Source organism: Oreochromis niloticus, linkage group LG22 (genome assembly GCF_001858045.2).
Source record: "Oreochromis niloticus isolate F11D_XX linkage group LG22, O_niloticus_UMD_NMBU, whole genome shotgun sequence".
NCBI lineage: Eukaryota > Metazoa > Chordata > Actinopteri > Cichliformes > Cichlidae > Oreochromis > Oreochromis niloticus.
This window is the reverse complement of record NC_031985.2, coordinates 33,997,278-34,016,816: the sequence shown is the minus strand read 5'-3', so window position 1 is coordinate 34,016,816 and position 19,539 is coordinate 33,997,278. Positions and strand designations below refer to the sequence as shown.

Genomic DNA, 19,539 nt, shown 5'->3' with positions numbered 1-19,539 from the left:
AGGCACAGTAGACACAACATGAACATAACAACGCCATAGGGGAAGAGTAAAACAAAATACAGGAACACAGGACCTCTTTCAAAATAAAATGGGAAATATAATGAAGCGCAAACATGACAACATAAGAAACACAGACATGAAACACATGAAGGACAAGGGAGACTTAACAGGAGTTGGATACACAAGGGGAATCTAATAAACAAATGAACTTAGATAATCTAATGAACTTAAAAATAGACCATAAACATAAAAATAAACTCAAACTTAAAACGCTGGGTCAAAAGACCCAGGATCATGACAGGTTTCTCTGTATCTCCATCAATTTTCCACCAGTGAAAGAGCTTGGTATTGTTTTTCATGGTGATAATATAATAATGAGTCATTAATGAAATAAGAGTCTTACTGAGATATTCTAAAGTGCACTGACCTTGGGACCTATAATTTCAACTGATTTAAAAATATGATATTACCATATCAAAACAAACTAATTTATCTAACATTAGTTATTAAGTATCTGTTTATGTGTTTATGCTCAGCCTGACACTGCTTGGAGCTTCTAGCATTCCAAAGTGTACTGGCAAATGGGAAGTTGCAGAATGACCTTTACTATGTAACGTCAACACTCATATCATGGGTAAATTGTGTTTCTGGTGTTACTTATTGGATGTTAGAAATGCAGATACTGATACATATATCAGCCCAATAATAAACTGGCAAGGTTCTAGAAGTAATACAAAAAAACGTTAAGCTTAAAACAATTCTGATAAAAGAAGAGCTTTAGAAATTGACATCTAAAAGTAACATTGCAAACTGCCTATAACTGGGTTTTTTTTTCTGTAATTTGAACATTCATTGAGCCCAAATGCCACTGCCTGTTCATCTTATAATCAGGTCTTACAGGATGAACAGCTTTTTATAGGGTCTCAAACTACCGCTGCAGCTCAAACATGAAATAGGTTTAACGCATACCAAGAGTGACCAAATATTTCAATATTTCAATTCCATGGTTACCTGTTTACAGAACTTGTTTGTAAAACCACTCTTGCCACATAAGCTAGACCTTCCTGTATCTATATACTCCACTTCCACACTTATCCCTAAATGTCCTTTTAATTACTTTCTTTCAATTGAAATTTCAAACTCAAAGCTATTTGTCCTCCATATAATATTTCATCATCATTCATTCTAAAGTGAGCTTTTGACTATTTTTGTTTTGGTATATAGTGCTGGACTTGTTAAAAAATGTTGGCCGTAGAAGTATCATTATTAAGATGTCATGTTGAAATGTTGCTGTTTTTTAATGTTAAATAGGCATCTGCTTGTGGCAGAATACACGGGTAAAAAAAAATAAATAAAGATTGTATTTTCCATTCCATTTTCTCCCACTTTAAACTGACTTTATACTGTTTTGAAGGCCACAGTCAAAGGCAAGCCTCCCCCTTTATTTTCCCCACTGTATAATGTGATGCTCTTCTCATGGCCAGGGAATCTCTGGTGTGCTGCCGGGATGAGAGAGCCAGCAGTGACTCTGTGAACCTCAGTCCAAAATGAAAGTCCAATCTGACATCCAGTCTGTCCTTTTGAACACACCAGATCTGAGGCAGTGCTGCAAAACTGATGGCCCTGTGAAAGCAGGTAGCAGAGACAGACCAAATACAGACAAATAGCCAGAGAGGATTTCACAGATATTCCGAGTAACAACCTTGAACCTGTCAACTTTGGCTCTCAGGCTCTTTTTTGGCAGTTTAAAAATAATAAGAAGGCAGACATTTTTCAGCGGCTCAAAACTAACATATCTATGGTTGACATATCTATCCACGGCTGAGGTGTTACAGGTGAAGCCCAAAGACTTGGATCTTGTTATTTTTTTATATTTCAGGTCAGTTAGCTCTATATGGCAGGTGAAAACATGAAATGGCTGCTGTTTGTAAAGTGGGTGTAGGTGTAGCTGCCGCTTGTTTAGAAGATGAATCTGCTTGGCAAGGTCGTTTAGTTTTATTAGCGCTAAACTTTCAAACTTCTCTTTCTCTGTCCAAGTGCTCTCTGTAAGCTGCCTGTGAGACTCTGCCGATAGTAAATGAACACTATGAGCGCAGTCTTTTGTGATAGTGAGAACTAAAGTTAAAAGAAAATAGGCTATTCTCTAATCAGTGTTAATTTTCTTTTTTTCATACCAGGGTCCTTCATGATGGTGAATTCCTCGCAGCATTATGGTGGCCAAAGGGCTCAGCTCCTTCTGCTCCCACTCAGTGAAAACGACACTCATTGCATCCAGTTCAGCTACTTCCTATACAGCCGTGATGGCCACAGCCCCGGGGACCTGCAAGTCTATGTCCGGGTAAACTCGGGTCCCAAAGGCAGTGCAGTTTGGAATATCTCAGGCTCCCAGGGTCGCCAGTGGCACCAGGTGGAGCTTGCTGTGAGCACTTTCTGGCCCAGTGAATACCAGGTAAGAGCCTTTAGACAAACACATGAAGTTTCAGTACTTGTGTTGTTAAATACAACAATGAGCCAAACAGTACTGTCAGCTGTCAGCTGAGGTGAATTATGTTTGGATATCTTGTAAATTTATAGAAGATGGTAGCCAACTGGAAATTTCTAGTATTTAATGTGTAGGATGAGGGAAAATAGGCAGGTGTAAAAAATAGTGGTGATCCTACCCACTAATTTCTTAATTAGTGAAATGGGAGAAGAAAAAAAAAAAGAGATTCGGTGACTACTTTAAATTGCGAAAGCATTCAGAAAGCTTGGCCACAGTTTTTTTTTGCTGTGGTTAAACATGTTTATATGTTGTTGCTGATGTCCGTCTGGGTATCGCCTGGATGGTTTGTTGCTGCTTTCCCTTCTGTTCTATCTAAAAAGCCGGTGTGCTCTGGCTTTCTTATGTTTTCCAAGTATGTGCATGGAAGGGCAGTGAAGTCCCAGAACAAAGTACTTTTCTAGTTAAAAAAACTTATGAACCGAGCTGGTTTGAGGTGCAGTCTTCTGTTCTGTCTTGCTTGTTTACAACTTCCCATCAAAGAGAGAGGAGAGCTGTTGCTTTTTTTCTTTTTCTTTTTCATTTTCTAGTATTTCTGGTAGTGTTTAATTGTCAGGTTGACTAAACATGAACAACCCCACCTGTGAACGTCAGCTTTGATAACAAAGGCCATTTTTCATGGTCAGAAAACTGAATATGAGCAAAACTGCAGGGCTTGTGGTATGATGTGGTGAGTGCCGACCACTAGTGGTGATGATTACAGTTATTACGATGACGCTTATGATGATGATGATGATGAGATATTGTTTTACATTTTTTGTTTCATCAGAGCCAAGCTGGGCCAGAGAAGACTGGGCACAAGAAACAAAGCTATTTAAGCACAACTAAATAATAAATATGTAACGTACAGTACATACCATACATTTAACATACCATTACAGCAATAAAATAATACAATATAAAATCATATTAATTTACATTTTATTTGGGATTTATTTTATGAACTACAGCTACACAAGACTCCTTCAGTCTATCATATTCATCGTATCCTGTTGAACAGCTACACTTTGTATTCCCTGTTCTAGATGGAACAAGGAAATTCATACGTCCGCATATGTCATATGCAACCACAGTCAGCCATATGCAACCATGGAAGGCTGATTAATGCAGTTTGTCAAGGGGCTGCTCAGCAACAGTCTTGGTGAGATGTTTAATGGTAGAACAGTTCTGACATTAATACCTCAGTCGCAAAAGAGTAAAAATAGAACACTTTTTTGTGACTAGAAAATATCAGTGGTTGCCCAGTCATTGCAATAGTCGCAATCACCAACTTCAATAACACGCAATACTGAAATCCCCCTCCCACTCATGCTATTTAGCCAGCTGTGCCATATAACCTCAGTATTTACAGTTTTTTTTCAATCGCTAACAAGCGCCTACCCATACTTCAGATACTTTTTCTAAACTCTTAACACAGACTCACACCTACAAAACACAATTGGCCAAATGGATAATTTTCTTCTCAAAAATACATTTTGTTAAATATATACTAACTCTTCATTTCAAAATAGAACACATCTTTCTCTGCACACACTAACTGTACAAAAACACTATAAATCTGACTCAAAATGAAATTAGTCTGTCAAAGAATAACACTTGTTTTCACTTCACAAGGTACATGCAGTCAATCAAAGTACACCAGGTTTCAAAATACTGGCTATTATTGACATTACAAAAACTGCATAGACTTTTATGTTTCAGTTTTACAGGTATTTGCATGCGAAACATGCAATCCACCATTTTGACACCAGAAATGTCTTGGTTGGTAACTGTATGTCCACATGTACAGTAATGTTCACATTCAAAAGCATTCCAGTAAAAAGCAAACAAGTTTTTGTTTCTTTACTGTTTACTACAGGAGGTACAGTAGAAACACGGTATGATAGGACAGAGAAAGTTTTACAGTATTGCTTACAGTGAACAAAATATCCATGAAACACACAAGAGCATTCTGAACAAAAAAACAACAGCAAAAAGCCAAGATAAAAAGGGGGGGAGGGGGAGGGGGGCTAAAAAAAGGCAAAAAATTTGCATCTAATCTCTGCGATCTTCAGGGTTAGGCCACATGTTTTCATCAACATCACATCTGATGTTATCCAAGTCGATGCACCTGGGATAAAACCGCCTGGTATGTCGGATCCACCCTTGGCAATCGTCAACTGTGATGTCCCTGGAGCCAGCATCCATGGCTTCAAGGAGGGACATCTGGTCATGTGGCTGATGGTCATAAACCTTCCACCTCCATGCAGAAAAGAACTCCTCTATGGGGTTGAGGAAAGGTGAATAGGGTGGAAGGAAGAGACTTACCAGTCTTGGGTGAACTTCAAACCATGTTGTTATTGCTTGCGAGTGATGGAAAGCCACATTGTCCCAGGTAATTACAAAGGTCCTCATGTTTTCACCCTCCTGACCCTGCTCTGGAACCAGGTGCTGGTGGAGATCATTGAGAAAGGCAAGCAAGCGCTCTGTATTATAGGGTCCAACCTGACATCTGTGAAGGAGTTCAATTCAATTCAATTCAATTTTATTTATATAGCGCCAAATCACAACAAAAGTCGTCTCAAGGCACTTTATATTGTACAGTAGATAGCACAATAATAAATACAGAGAAAAACCCAACAATCATATGACCCCCTATGAGCAAGCACTTTGGCGACAGTGGGAAGGAAAAACTCCCTTTTAACAGGAAGAAACCTCCGGCAGAACCAGGCTCAGGGAGGGGCGGCCATCTGCTGCGACCGGTTGGGGTGAAAGAAGGAAAACAGGATGAAAGACATGCTGTGGAAGAGAGACAGAGATTAATAACAGATATGATTCGATGCAGAGAGGTCTATTAGCACATAGTGAGTGAGAAAGGTGACGGAAGGGAAAAACTCAATGCATCATGGGAATCCCTGGCAGCCTACGTCTATTGCAGCATAACTAAGGGAGGATTCAGGGTCACCTGGTCCAGCCCTAACTATATGCTTTAGCAAAAAGGAAAGTTTTAAGCCTAATCTTGAAAGTAGAGATAGTGTCTGTCTCCCGAATCCAAACTGGAAGTTGGTTCCACAGAAGAGGGGCCTGAAAACTAAAGGCTCTGCCTCCCATTCTACTTTTAAATACTCTAGGAACAACAAGTAGGCCTGCAGTGCAAGAGCGAAGTGCTCTAATAGGGTGATATGGTACTACAAGGTCATTAAGATAAGATGGGGCCTGATTATTTAAGACCTTGTATGTGAGGAGCAGGATCCTGCATTTGCAATTGCTGCACACATGGTAATGTTTGCCCCTCTCTGTCCTGGCACATCAACTGTGGCCCTTTTTCCAATTACATTTCGTCCACGTCGACGCCTTTTGGCCAGATTGAATCCTGCCTCATCGATGTATATGAATTCATGAGGGGCCTGGTTGGCCTCCAATTCCATAACTCTCTGAAACAAAGTTTATGTAAGTCATGTTATTACTGTATACCATACTGTACTGTAACCTAGTATTGTGTAGGTTACCTACTTGCAAAGTGCAAAGCTTATAGAACTGGACATTGGATTGAATATACACTATACCTGGACATATTGTCGTCGTAGCTCCTTGACCCTCTCACTGTTCCTCTCAAAGGGAACAGTGTAGAGCTGCTTCATCCGCACTCTGTGTTTGGACAATGTCCGCGTAATGGTTGTGAGGCTGATTCTATCGATATTGTCAAATATCTCATGGTCCGCCACAATTCTAGTTTGAATTTCACGCAGTTTTATTGCATTATTTGCAGCAACCATTTCTACAATGGCAAGCTCCTGATCATTACTGAGGAGCTTTCCTCTTCCCCCAGAGGGTGGAAGACGTTGCATTCTCTAGAAAGACAAAAAATTCAACATATGCATTACTGTATGACCATATTGACATGTCAAGTGAGAATAGAAACAATCCATGTAAAATGCAATACTTACCTGTTGGTTTGTTGAAAGATGCGTATAATGGAGGCAACCGTTGACCGCCTCAAATTGGGCTGCACTCTTTCACCAGCCTCTCTTAGTGAAAGACCATGGTTGATTACATGGTCAATGATAGTGGCACGAATTTCATCACTGACTACTGTTCTTGCAGCCCTTGGAATGCCACCACCACGCATTCTTACACCTCTACCTTGCCCTCTCCTTGGGCCTGCTCTTCTCCCTGGGCCCCTTGCTCTTACTCTTCCTCGACCAGACATTACAGTGTTTGTCTTTTTTTTGTTTCCAAAAACATCACTCCTCAAGGTCTTGCCTTATAAACCCCACTGAGTCTAAGCCAGAATGGAATAAGCTGTGGTTGGCCCAATTTACCCAACATAAATCAGCTGTGTGTCAATTATTCAATTGTTTGTTTATTATCAGCTGAGATATATTTTTGATATTGATATTGTTTTTGTACTGATATCATTGCAGAAGCAGAGGTTTTTATACTGTATCTAAGGTTTGGAATATTGTTTTTGCTATTGTGGGATGTTGTGTGTTAACATTCGTAAATACTACAAAAACAGTCCATAATTTTGTTGGGAGGTATAGCTTGTCTGTTAAGAAAATGTAAGCATTGTGGAAATGTGTTCACTGACTGCATATTGGGTGAACACGACATGAAATGTGTGAATGGTATGGCCACAACAGACCGATGCTGTGCTAATTGTGTTTAGAGTTTTGCAAATGTGACAACTGTTTGGACAAACGCTTGTTAGCGACTGAAAAAAACTGTAATATGAAGTAAGTATGTCAATTATAATAGAAAACATCAAATAAATATTCTACTATAGCAGATTCCTACATGACAAACTTAGAAAACAGTCTGCTTTCGTGCCAGACTGTGCATCACCCACGTCTGCAGATCTTTGTAGAAGGGGAGAGGAGTCCCTCTTCATTTGCTGCGATCAGCAGCATACAGTTGAGTTTGAAAGTTGATATGTGAAAATGACCCAGGTCTGTTAAATGTTCTACTGCAGGTTCTAACTTGTAGGCAAATTTCATCCAGTTCATTTCTACTTCACTTCTATATGAACTTTTTGGCTTAATGAAAAGTTGGAATGGAATAAATTGTGCTCATGCAGAAAACAGAATAAAACCCTAATCTATAGTTTTTACCAATTCATTCCAAACATGGTAGATATTATGTTTAAAATCACCATTTGGATGAATTTCAGCACACCCTGTATCTTTATCTTCTCAGTGGCTCCATTGCTTCCCCTTGTACTTTTAAAGTCCCCCATTCTGTTAAACCAACAGTCCTTTCACATTTGATTTTTGGGAAGTACACAAAACTGCAGGGAGCTGAATCTACCAAGCGGTCCAAGTGGTGTAAAAAAAGATTATGTTTGTGTGTCCAGATATCTCTTGTGTTTCAATGCATTTAGAGTCAGCACAAGATGGCACTAGCACACACTTCAAATTGTTTTCCCCAAGTGACACAGGAAAAACCTTAATTTTGAAAGTTACAACCAGGGTCGAAAAATGTACACGCCACAACTGATACATGTTGGGAAAAAAACACAAAGGCAAACATGGCCTTTGCCTGACTCCTCCATTGATGTTGTGCCTTCCCTAAAACTGCTGAAGATTGCTTAGCAGTGGACAGAGCCCCAGCTCTCATTAGCAGTGGCTATCTTCCATACTAAATTTGAGTTGGTTTAAAAGAGAAGTTCATGTTTTCTTTCTGATTTGAGGTTAAATGACAGTGAACAGTGTAAGTGGTCAGAATGGGACTTCCATCTAAAATTAGCTTCTCCATCAACTCATCGTCAGTAGCTACAATGAAAAAGTTTAGCTTGTTTTACAGATGTGAATTCCTTTATTTGTGATTCTACTTACTTACCTGCAACAATCAGAATTCATTCATCTCTTGAATTAAATACGATGACGGCGTCTCTTTTCCCAGTATGCCAGGCTGCTCTCAATCACAAATCTCTTATCACAAAGCAGAAGCAGGTGAACATAATACCTTACAAAATAAATTAATTTAAACATAAAGTCATATTTGCAGGAGCGATAATTCATTTGATCTTAGTAATATATAACCATGATTTGCATTCCTGCAGTATTCTGCTTGGAAAAAGAACAAAAAATTAGCAAGTTGGAGCCTAACAATGGATATGTCCGCTCTTAACATCCACATTTTTACAGGAGTCAAAAACTGTTAGTGTAAAAAAACTGCCAAGAGCCCCGACTGTTTTTTGATGCATTTTAATACATGGAAGGGGAGCAACATTTGAGCTTGAAGCTGGTTCAATCTAGCAATGTTGTGCTTCTAGGTAATCCATGTAAATAAATGTAAATTTGACATAAACACAGGAGCCCCTCACAGAGCTGTGACTCACTTTTTGTTAAAGCGTTGCAGATCTGATTTTACCATGAAGCTTAGTTTGCTCTTCAAGGCTGCTGCAGTTTTCTTCTGTGGTATCCTGTTACTCTGACTTTATGGATGTACAAAATAGAACCCCTGTATTCCTGTGAGTGACACTGATGTTACACTGTATGTAAAATTATAACTAACAAAAAAAGTGATTATAATAAATAATCTGTTAGTTATTTTAGACATTTAGCAAATATCACACGTACTAATATAATAAAAACAGTTTCAGGGATAGATACATGCAGTTTGTTTTTCATGCCCCATTTTGCATTTATTTTTTTTAGTGGCAGTTGCATCAATATTTTTTAACACTGATGTCATATAAACGCTGTAATTTCCAGTGCAGATTAGTTTTAGAATATTTATTTAGTCATAAGGTTTCCTTTCATTCCTTGAGATGTCAGTGGAAACAAGGTGAGGTTTTTTTCAGCCTTTGGCATTATCAGCTAGTCTTCAGCTTTAGTCTTTTAAGCTAATTTCTCATCCATCCATCCATCCATTGTGGAGGTGTTGGAGCCTGTCTTAGCTGTCATAGGGCAAGGGGTACTCCCTGGACTCCCTGGTCGATCACAGGGCTAACACAGAGAAACTGACAACCATTCACGCTCACATTCACACCTGTGGTATAGCTATTAAAACATGGCTGCTGTTAGCTGTAACAGCATTATTATCATACTCCCAATTACTCAAACCATATGCAACAAATAGCAAATTGCCTCTGTCATATATCACAGTGGCTCAATAGGTGTATAATTACAGTGGGTGTGTTTTTGGGTTGTATCTTTATTTATAGGTCAATTTACCTGTGTGCTGCAGTGTAATCAATAGCTCTATTTGATGCCTGTATTGTCAGTGCTGCATTATTAGCACTGTTGTGTAGCTTGTAAGATTCTGATGACTGGATCCAGTCCTGCCTCACCTCATTAGGGCTGATAATTTATCCCCTAATGCTCTCTTTCTTCCCACTAAGCCTGTCGCCTCCAACACCATTCACCTCGCCCCACCCCCAAATTGCCGTTAATGAGAAGGCAATAGCTGGTGTAAGGGATTGTGGGAGCGTGGGTGCAGCGAATAGTCAATTGACCTCAATTCCATGCGACCCTCAGCGCGGGGGAGCAGTCCGGGTGTTTGCTTCCATAACCTTGATGCACTCTGAGCCCCATCTCAATAAATCAAGAGCCAGTTAATGAGATTAGAGGGTTGCACAGATCAATGAGGACAGCCTGAGCTTTACCATCCTCAGCTCTCCTGTCCTGAGCGACTCTCACAACAGCCAAAATGATTTAAAGTAATGATTTTCTTCCTTTCTCTATGGATGTTAGAAGTTTGCATGCCACGGACTGTAGCAAAGGGGAAGGTGGAGGCAGGAGGGGGGAGCTAACGAGAACAATCAGACAAGTGAGACCAGATGGGGAGTTTGCTTAGCACTGCAGTGTTTACCATTCATGCAGGCTTGCATAAGCAATGCAATCTACTACCTCGGTGATGTATGTCCAAGATGTGTGAGTGATGAGAAAGCACTGCTCTCTAAAGTCCTCCCACCAGGCATGTAGACACAGGACAGATTGCTTTATTTGTCCTATAAACCTGGATGATTGGCACCAGGTAATGAAGCAGGTAAATGTGTGCAGATGAGTGAAGAGGCTTAAACAAAGGACCCAAGTGTGTCTATCTGTTGCGTGAAGGGCTGAGCCTAGAGAGAGGCTCTGTGCCTCTTTTTAGTATTCTCCAGAGGCCCCACAGGGGTCCACACATCCAACTGCTCAGTGCTATTGATAAAGATCACTGTCCAGCACTGCCAGCCAACAGATTAGCCGCAGCAGGCCACAGAGCAGCAGCTCCAGACAGGGGTAGGACCACCATATCAGAGGACTCGGGGGAGAAAGTGCGTCCCTAAGCAGCTGCTGGTGGTACTGGTGGTAGAGATTAAATAGATTAAATTCAAAATATACCCAATAAACATTGGGTGTCAATACCTCCTGAGGGAAGACAGGCTGCTTCAGAGATATGTTGGATCGTGATCTGAGGTGCTCTTGGCCTTCAGCATTTAGGCTTTTACTGATATAAGATTTTAAATTTCATTGCCAGTAGTTCTGGATTCTACATGTCAATTGTTAATATAATGTTAACATATTTTGTCCTTGAAAATAGGATATTTTCTGATGTATCCAACTTTTTGGCAGGAAGTCCTCTTAGAAGATGATACGCATCTATTTAGAGACAGTACAACTTATCTAAACTATTAGCTGTCCAACTGTGTGGGCTAAAGTAACTGTAGTAGAGAAAATCTAGGAAACCATATGATAATCTTTTGTGCTCCATACCAACAGTTTCTTATATAAAAATCAAGGTTAAAGTTAGCATGGCTTTATTTTATTATCTTGGATCGGGACACAGCCACATTAAAAAAGACTGTATCAAAAATGACAATAAAAAAGACATATAAACTTAAAGTTCCAGTTTTAATTCAAACTGTGAAAGTATGTTTAATCAAACGTTGTAATTAAGGAGTCTAGGAGACAAGTACTTAGAGTCCTGGAGAGCCTAAAGATATTCTTCTGCATCATGAGCACACATACATTTTGGAAGTACTTTGTTTTCTGATATTAAGAAGTGATTCTTCAACCACTCATCCAGAAGCAGAAAACAGACTAGTCCAGTAATGCATGAAACAATAATAATTGCTGTGTGTGCTTTTATGTCTTTTTTATATCTATTTTTATTTCTATTGTATCCTTTCATTTGCAATAGAATGAATCACCAGCTTATCTTGTGGAGGGATTGGTGTACCCTAGTGATCCTAGAAGCAGTGTTGTCGTTGGCCCTGGTAGAGTCTCCCAAGGTAAATATGTTCTAGGTGAAGGGCCAGGCTAAATGTGCTTTACAAACATTTCATGGACAAAAAAACCCTATAAGGGCTATTGCTACCTTGCAGTAAGGTTACTGCAACTCTGGCAGTAGCCAAAGCAAGGAGGGGTGATGGGACTCTGCTGACCTCTGCTGAACACAGGGACAAATCACTCGGGGTGAGGTCACTGAGGTAAATAATCAGTTCCTTAGTGGCAGATCTTCTTGGGTGGGTGAGATTCTCTCTGAGTTTATCAGGGCTCTAGTTATTGTGATGCTGTTGTGGCTGACACAACTCTACAACACTGTGTGTTAGTCGGTGACAGGGCCTCTGGATTAGCAGACTGTGGTAGTACTTCCCTTTTTCATGAAAGGGGGGCTGGCGAGTGTGTTCAAACTTCAGGGGGCTCATGTTTCTCAGCTTTACTGGGTAAGTCCATGCCAGGAGGAGGTGAGTGTGTCTGTTAGTTGAAACCTCAGATTCTGAAGGAATAATGTAGTTTTTGTCCTGGTCATGGAACACTGGAGTAGCTCTTTATTCCCTCAAGGATATTTGAAGGTGTATCAGGGTATGCCCAACCAGTCTACATGTGTTGAGCGAGTTGAAGAAGTTATTGAGCCTCATCCCTCATGGTGTCCTATGGAAGCTCCTTCTGGAGTATCCGGCTTGTTGCTGTGAGGTATCTGGTCCCTGTACAACCGTTGCCAGAGCTTGGTCGTCATTGCTGAGAATAAATCTGACTTTTGCCCTTTGTCACTAATTCTGTGTATATTTTGTTTAATTCAGACTTTGTATATAGGTTTTTTTTTAACACTCAGGTGTCCTAAACATGCGTCCTTATCAGTCCATTAATAACCATTAATAACAGGTCTTCCTCTTGCAGCTTAAAAGATGAAGACTATAGCCGTGTTTCAGAAGAGTTCATTGCACCTGTAATGGAAGATAAACCTGCACTGCTGAGTCTCTGATTAAATCATTGTGTGTCATTTGACTGAGTTCATGACCCTCTGCCTGACTCTGCTTGACTCTGGTGAAGAGACTTGCTGTTTGAGAGCGGACTTTGAGGGACAGAAGAGAAATGAGTTCAGACAGGGTCACTCATTCTCTGTCATCTTGGTTTCTGGAAGAAAGAAAATGTGCTCTTTGAAAAAATAAACAGTTTTTTCTCTGTAAGCCTCTTTAAAAAAACAAACAAACAACTTTTTTCACCCTTTATTTTTTTTAGTCTTTGTCCTCTTGATCACATTGTCTTAATCCCGAATGTATCTCATTATTACACCCTTACCATACCCCTATTAATTTCCTTCTCTCTTTCTTTACTTACTTCTCTTACTTAGTAGCTGCAAAAGGTCATCCCCTCAATTGTTGTTGTTTTGTTTTACACACTTTTAAAACAAAATTTGTAAAAGTTGGACTCCTGGAATCATGTTTATATTAAAAATGTCTTGATATTCTAAAGCCATTTTATAGAAGAGCTTACGTAAATTGGATTTTAAAAAAAAAGAAAAGAAAACAGACCAGACAAGAATTGTCTTTCCAACATTTCTTTATTTCTGCAATAGTCATTCAATGTATTTGCATTAAGCTATTACCTCTCATAGTTGTTTTTATTGGTAGTGGCAAGGTCTGCCATCACATTGCTTACCTAAGCACGAGGGATTCACTCCAAATCTAGCCCAGCACAATTTTATCTCACTGATAACAGCTCCACATTCCCCAGTGTATCAAAGCTGTATTCATTTAATGCTGACTGAAACAGAGCACCATATTGCTTCTTTTTCATATTATAAGCATCCTCCTGAAACTTGTATTATTGCAAAGGATTGATACAACTGCAACTGCAGTTAGCATTAACAGCAACAGACATTGTTGACTTGACTGTATTAATTCATATCTGACATATAAGAGGTTAAGTAAGAATTTTAAGAACTTCTCTTCTAGTTATCTGTAGAATTACATTCCATTTAATTACAAAATTATTCAGCTCACATAAGTTTTATTCATATAGTGCCATTTTACAACAGTTCACTCTGAAGGTGCATGTTAATGATGTTAAAATGACCAATTTTTATGCATTTATGCACCTACAATGCCTTATGAAAGGATCCTATTGTTTTAATAATCATATCTTATTTATGCGCTCAAACGTTGAGCTATACATGATATATGAATACACAGTCTTGTCGCCTAGTAACCATCTAGCAAAGGGCTCAAATATTTTTTTTACAGTTTTTGCAGCCCCTTTTTTGGTATTTTTGGACCTACAATACTTTTTAAAAGCACTGTAATTTTCATTTCATTTCTCAGCCAACAAGAAAAACAGACCGAACTATATTTTAGCATGAGTATGTACTGGTAGTGAATAATGACCCAGAATATGCCACAAAAGCAGTTCTAGGACTTCTAGATGGATAGAGCCTAAGTAGATGTGCATTCCATTTAGTCAAGACAAAACTGAAGGTAGAATGATCTACAAACAATCAGCCACAAGAAGCAACTGTCTGGGTCTCAAAAAGTATCTCAGGGTGAGACAGAGCAGTTGGTGATTCCCATTGTGACAATAATCTTACTGTCCAAATTATTATGCACCAAACTGTGTGGAACATTTTCTGTTTTTATCTGTTTGTTCTGAAAACTTGAATGATTAGATTTTTGAAGACTAAATATTTGGAAAATGTAGCACACGCGCAGTTCAATTTTAACCTTACTTTAACATTAAACTAAGTTTTCCCTTTAAAGTTTCATGATTTATATCGTGGGTTCTTTCTTTGTGTCGAGGCAAGTCCCTTCAATGTGACTGCATAAACACATTTAAGTACACACACAGAAGGAAAGAAAGCCTTCAGCATATGCTGTCTGGTCCTTTTTATCACACTGCAGTGGAGCCACTGTACTCATCCTCAGCCTGTTAAAGGAAAGTGGCAGGGCCACTTGCTTCTCATATATTTATGTTTTAATGCGACAAAGCCAATATAGATCAATAGTGTTAGTTTAATTTTACTTGAAGAAGTCAATCAACAGGACATCCTTCTCATTATTATTCAACACAGTCATCAAAAATTCTAATAACTGGTAAAATTAAATGAATTCCTCATAAAGAATGTTAGTGTCTGTGTCAAATGATAGCTTCTTTATTAGCGTGCACACAAAAATGTTTCCTGCAATTCTGCAATAAAAACTAAAAGCTAAAAATATTAATTACTGTGCAAATCTTGTTTTTATTGCAATCTAGTTTACAGCTTCCAGTCTTCATTTTATGTATTCATGGCGAAGGCCTCCTGGGACGCTGTATGGATTTTGTTAGTCTACTATCAATGTGTTATTTGTTAGTCTACTATCAATTCGCTAGCATTGAATTTTATGAGCCAAACACGATGCCACAGGAGGTGCATATTAAAATTCTTGCATGCTTTTTTACCTCAAATGTAACTGCCCTTGTGCAGCCCTCTTCTTAACTGTCTCCACTGGCTTGTTACAGAACTTGCTTTCTGATTTGGATGTGCTTCTCATGTCATTTCCTTTGGTTGCTGACAATGACACAGGATTCCTTCCTGAGAGATGGCACCTTGCTGCTTGCAGTAAACCAAACCTTTATTCACACATCACAGGTAGTGCCTTTGCAGTGTTAGTTTTTGGTTGGTTTTTTTTTTTGGTGTTGCCATTGCCCATTTTTGTCATAACAAAAAGCAGACAGAAACGAAGCTGAGAGAAGGCTGGAGAATGACCGTGAATTTGAGATTTTTAGTTGGACAAATCCATCTTTTATACTGCTTGTAGAAATAGATTTTGCTTTGTGCATACTTATATGAGTATTGAAAAAGGCTGAAAATTTGCTATCAGGTGTTCACAATGCTATCTGCCATAATAAACAGAATCTGTTTGACTTAAGCTTCAACCCTTCTCTTTTTATCCACCCTTTTCCATTGAGATTTCCTCCAGTGTTTTCTCTCTATGCATTGTTTCTTTCTTTTAATACAGCTTATACACATACAGTAGCTTATACATAATTTTTGCAATGGTATATAAAACCCAATGCAATGCATCACAGGTCTAAATTGACCAAAATAAATAATATATCTTCAGCAACTCATATATCCATATACAAGAAAGAGAGGCAAATATTAATACATAATACAAAATGCTACAAGCAAGTTTCACCACTTTGAATGCATCTCCACAAGATGGATAGATAGATGTTTCTCTGTCAGTCCTTATCATCGGTGCCTGTATTTGCACTACATGCAGTGCTTTTATATCTGTGTTATCAACTGACAAAGATATAGTTTTTACAAATTTTCTTGATTATTTTCACCTGTGTCCAATTTGAAGTGGGTTGAGCTATGCTGGTTTCTCCAACTCAGACCATTCTCTGCTGTTTCCTGCACAGCGCAATTTTTCTCATTTGCAATGCCCTGTTATTATTTGTAAATACTGCAAAGGAATTCTACTATAACGTTTATATAATGGCTTGTGTGTGAATATGCATAGCTACTGTATGCCAACATTATTCCTCAGCGTCTGACACAGTCGTAGCGAAACAGACTCGTCTATAAGTGAGGGCAGATGTGGAGGGGCTTAATGATGGCTCAAAGCATGTAGCTGAGTGAATCGATGGTGGTGGGTGTGTTGACGCGTGATGAATTGAAGAGTTAATCGGTCAGACGTCTCTAATGGCCTGACATAGGAATGAAAAATAAAAATAAATTAGTGGAAAGAAAGCCTTAGTCTGTATCCATCTGCCACAGCCTTTTGTGCTATTGATTTGCCTCAGGCACTTAAAGCCTGATGTATTGTCAACATTGCATTCTATTGCCTGTCTAAGTACACGGTCACAGTCTGACTTCCACCGGACTTTAGCATAGACAACTAGCAGTATTAAGTGTGGGTGAAATGTCTGATGCAGAGCACAGCTACATCTTTCATCTTACCAGGTGTTAATGCACTCAATCCCCAAGTTCAGAGTTTGTCATACTGTAGTACGAAGTGAAGAGTTGCTTGCGGCGGGAATGATTTGTGATCTGTTGACTGTAATTACTACTCGGAAACCTAGAATGACTTTGTTGCATGCTGAGAGGCCTACACGTTCACTCCGAGTCGCTGCGTGTGGCTGGCTCATTTAGATGACTGACTGAATATTTAGGCTGTGTTTAAGGACTCCTGCAGATGCCGTATGGATTTAATAAACGGGCCAACGGGGAAAGGAAAGAGAGCTTTATTCATATAAGGATTCATAGGGGTTTTGTCTACATTTATAACATATCAGATTATACATCATCTGAACCTTGAACGTTTGGGCTTAGTAGGTCACAAATTGCTGTGTCGTCTTAACAGTAATCAAGTAAATGTGCCTGCTCACCAGTATGAGACAACAGAGGTGACATGGTGATGCATTTTGCTGAACAAGTGTTTTGACCTCTGTCATTTAGATTTTAAGGCAGCAAGATTGCGTTAACTTTGCATTTATAGTAGAATGTTTGTAGGTACATGTACTTGAGCAGTTCCTAGTTCTGGCATTACTATTATTCAGAATGACAGCTATTAGTGGCTAATTCCCCACCTCCACCTGTTCTGTAGTGCTGGCTACCTTTTATTTGTGACAGAGAAATCCTAACTCAGGGATCCACTTGTTGTTTTTCAGGATTTTCAACGTCATTTACCTTTTACCTTTTTAAAAAAAAAAACAATCTGGAGGCACGTGCTTTGGCAGTTTCCAACAACAGGAGCTTGTTCCAAAGCTCTGTCCAAGACAGCAGATTAATAAAATGGGCACCGGAGATGCAGCATTTGTGTTTATTGTAAATCATTAAATTCCCATGACTTCACCACCACCTGGTGCCAGAGCCACTCTGCTGGACAAGCTACTATATGATGACACCATGCAACATGTTATATAAAGATAGTAGCATACATTATAAATGACAACATGTATGTTTATATTTAAAAAATCAAGTGGCTGCCAGTGGCCGTCCTCTGCATTGTACATTAGGCATACATACGTTTAATTCAATTTAATTCAATTTTATTTATACAGCGCCAAATCACAACAACAGTCGCCTCAAGGTGCTTCATATTGTAAGGCAGACCTTACATAATACATTTAGGCATAGATATTGTATCTCTGCAAAAAGCTGTTTTGTAGCTGCCTTACATTCAGACGTGTTTAGGTCTGAAATGGGTATCTTTGCCGCTTGTTTGACCTTTTAATACAAAAAGAGGCTCTAGAGGGCTCTGGTGTCTTTATTCTGAAGGGCTTACACTAAAGCCTGACATTTCCCTGTTGGTGTTTTAAAGAGATGAAAAGGTTCTCCTAATAACTAATGCTAATTTAGTTGTGATTAAATTGCTGCTTTTGAAAAATACCACACAACGGAAATTAAACATTCTTGATTATGGTGTAATGCCAGGGTAAAACTTTACAATTAAGATTCCCCTTTAAATTTATAGAAAGTAAAACAAAACATGTGAATTTTCTGTTCTTGCCAGGCGTTTGAATCATAATTTCACCCTTTGTCAATCTATTTGCCATTCAGCATGCAGCGGGGTGTAGTCATTTAATTTACCCTTTGTCTTCACAGGTCATCTTTGAAGCGACTGTTTCTGAGGAGCGGCAGGGCTATATTGCCTTGGACGACATAGTGCTGCTCAATTACCCCTGTTGTAAGTACCCACTTCTGTACAACTCATAACAATGGTGGTCCAGGCCACAGAACTCAACAGCATCTGAAAAGTGATTGAAGACTATGAAGCCATTCTGGTGACAGGGGGGCAACCGAGGCACTCATACCTGGCACATGTCCAAGTGTCAGAGCCACAATAACACAGCGGGAGGTGTCCTGGGAGAACAGCTGACCTTTTCTACTGATCGCTATGCTCCCAGCCAGGTGCTTTTAGAGCTAATGTGATGTTACAGGCAGGAAAAGGACAGCTAGTGTTTGTACTTTGATCCTCTCTGGGAGATTTTTTTTTCTTTGGCATCACTGGGATATCGGGAGGCTGGCGGTTTACGGGTGTTATTGAAAATTCTGTTATGTTCTGTTAAATTACTATTACACTCCCTGACTGTGTTTTAGTGTGTACAGTAGTTGATGTTGGATCCATCATATGAGACCTTTTTCTTCATAGCTGTGCCATTATCAAGATGATTAGCTCTATTGGGCATCATAGACAAAAGCTTAATGTGAACTGATTGGTCTGCCTGGAAGCAGAGGTCATTGCAAAAGCTTCAGTAATGCATGCTGACTTCCAGAACAGATAACGTGGAGCCAAAACAGCAAGTACTGAGAATCAACTGATAATGGGCTCGGTGTTAGCGTTTTATTAAATAATAGGTTTAGTCATTTAAATGCTGTAATTTTGACCAATTATTATTGCCCAGTTGTCATATGATCCAGAGTGTTAGATTACATAATTACTCTGTAATAAGCCATTTCTGCACTGGGTGTTGGTATACCTTTAAACTAAATCAAGCATATATAAATATTATATGACTAGTTGTTGGCAGTTTAAGGCACTTATTCTTCAACTTATTCAGTTACAGTAGCTTTTCAGTGAATGAAAATATAAAACTAGTGCTAAACTTTAAAGCATTGTTTTTTTAAGAAAGCATAATCGTTTTGTATTTCGCTAATATCTCCTGTACTGCCATCAAACTCAAGTTTTTGATGAGACTGTAGTTGGCTACTTGTCTACCAGTAACCCTGTTCAGACAAGCAAAAAGACAAAGCCCTTAATTATATTACCAGATGCGCTATAATGTGTTGTATTCTAGATTGTTTCACTGCCCCCTTGTGGTCAAAAA

The 19,539-nt window shown here is 39.1% G+C and overlaps 1 protein-coding gene across 7 annotated transcripts in view; it reads left to right on the top strand.

Annotated features, from left to right (window-relative positions):
* The window catches only part of LOC100696522 (receptor-type tyrosine-protein phosphatase U), a 264,936-nt gene that overhangs the window by 131,406 nt on the left and 113,991 nt on the right, over window positions 1-19,539 (top strand). For all 7 annotated transcript variants that reach the window (XM_025902285.1, XM_025902283.1, XM_025902284.1 and 4 more), the window contains exons 3-4: window positions 2,178-2,449; window positions 18,317-18,398. In XM_025902285.1, the coding sequence (XP_025758070.1) occupies window positions 2,178-2,449; window positions 18,317-18,398 (354 nt within the window). The remainder of the gene's footprint in view (window positions 1-2,177; window positions 2,450-18,316; window positions 18,399-19,539) is intronic.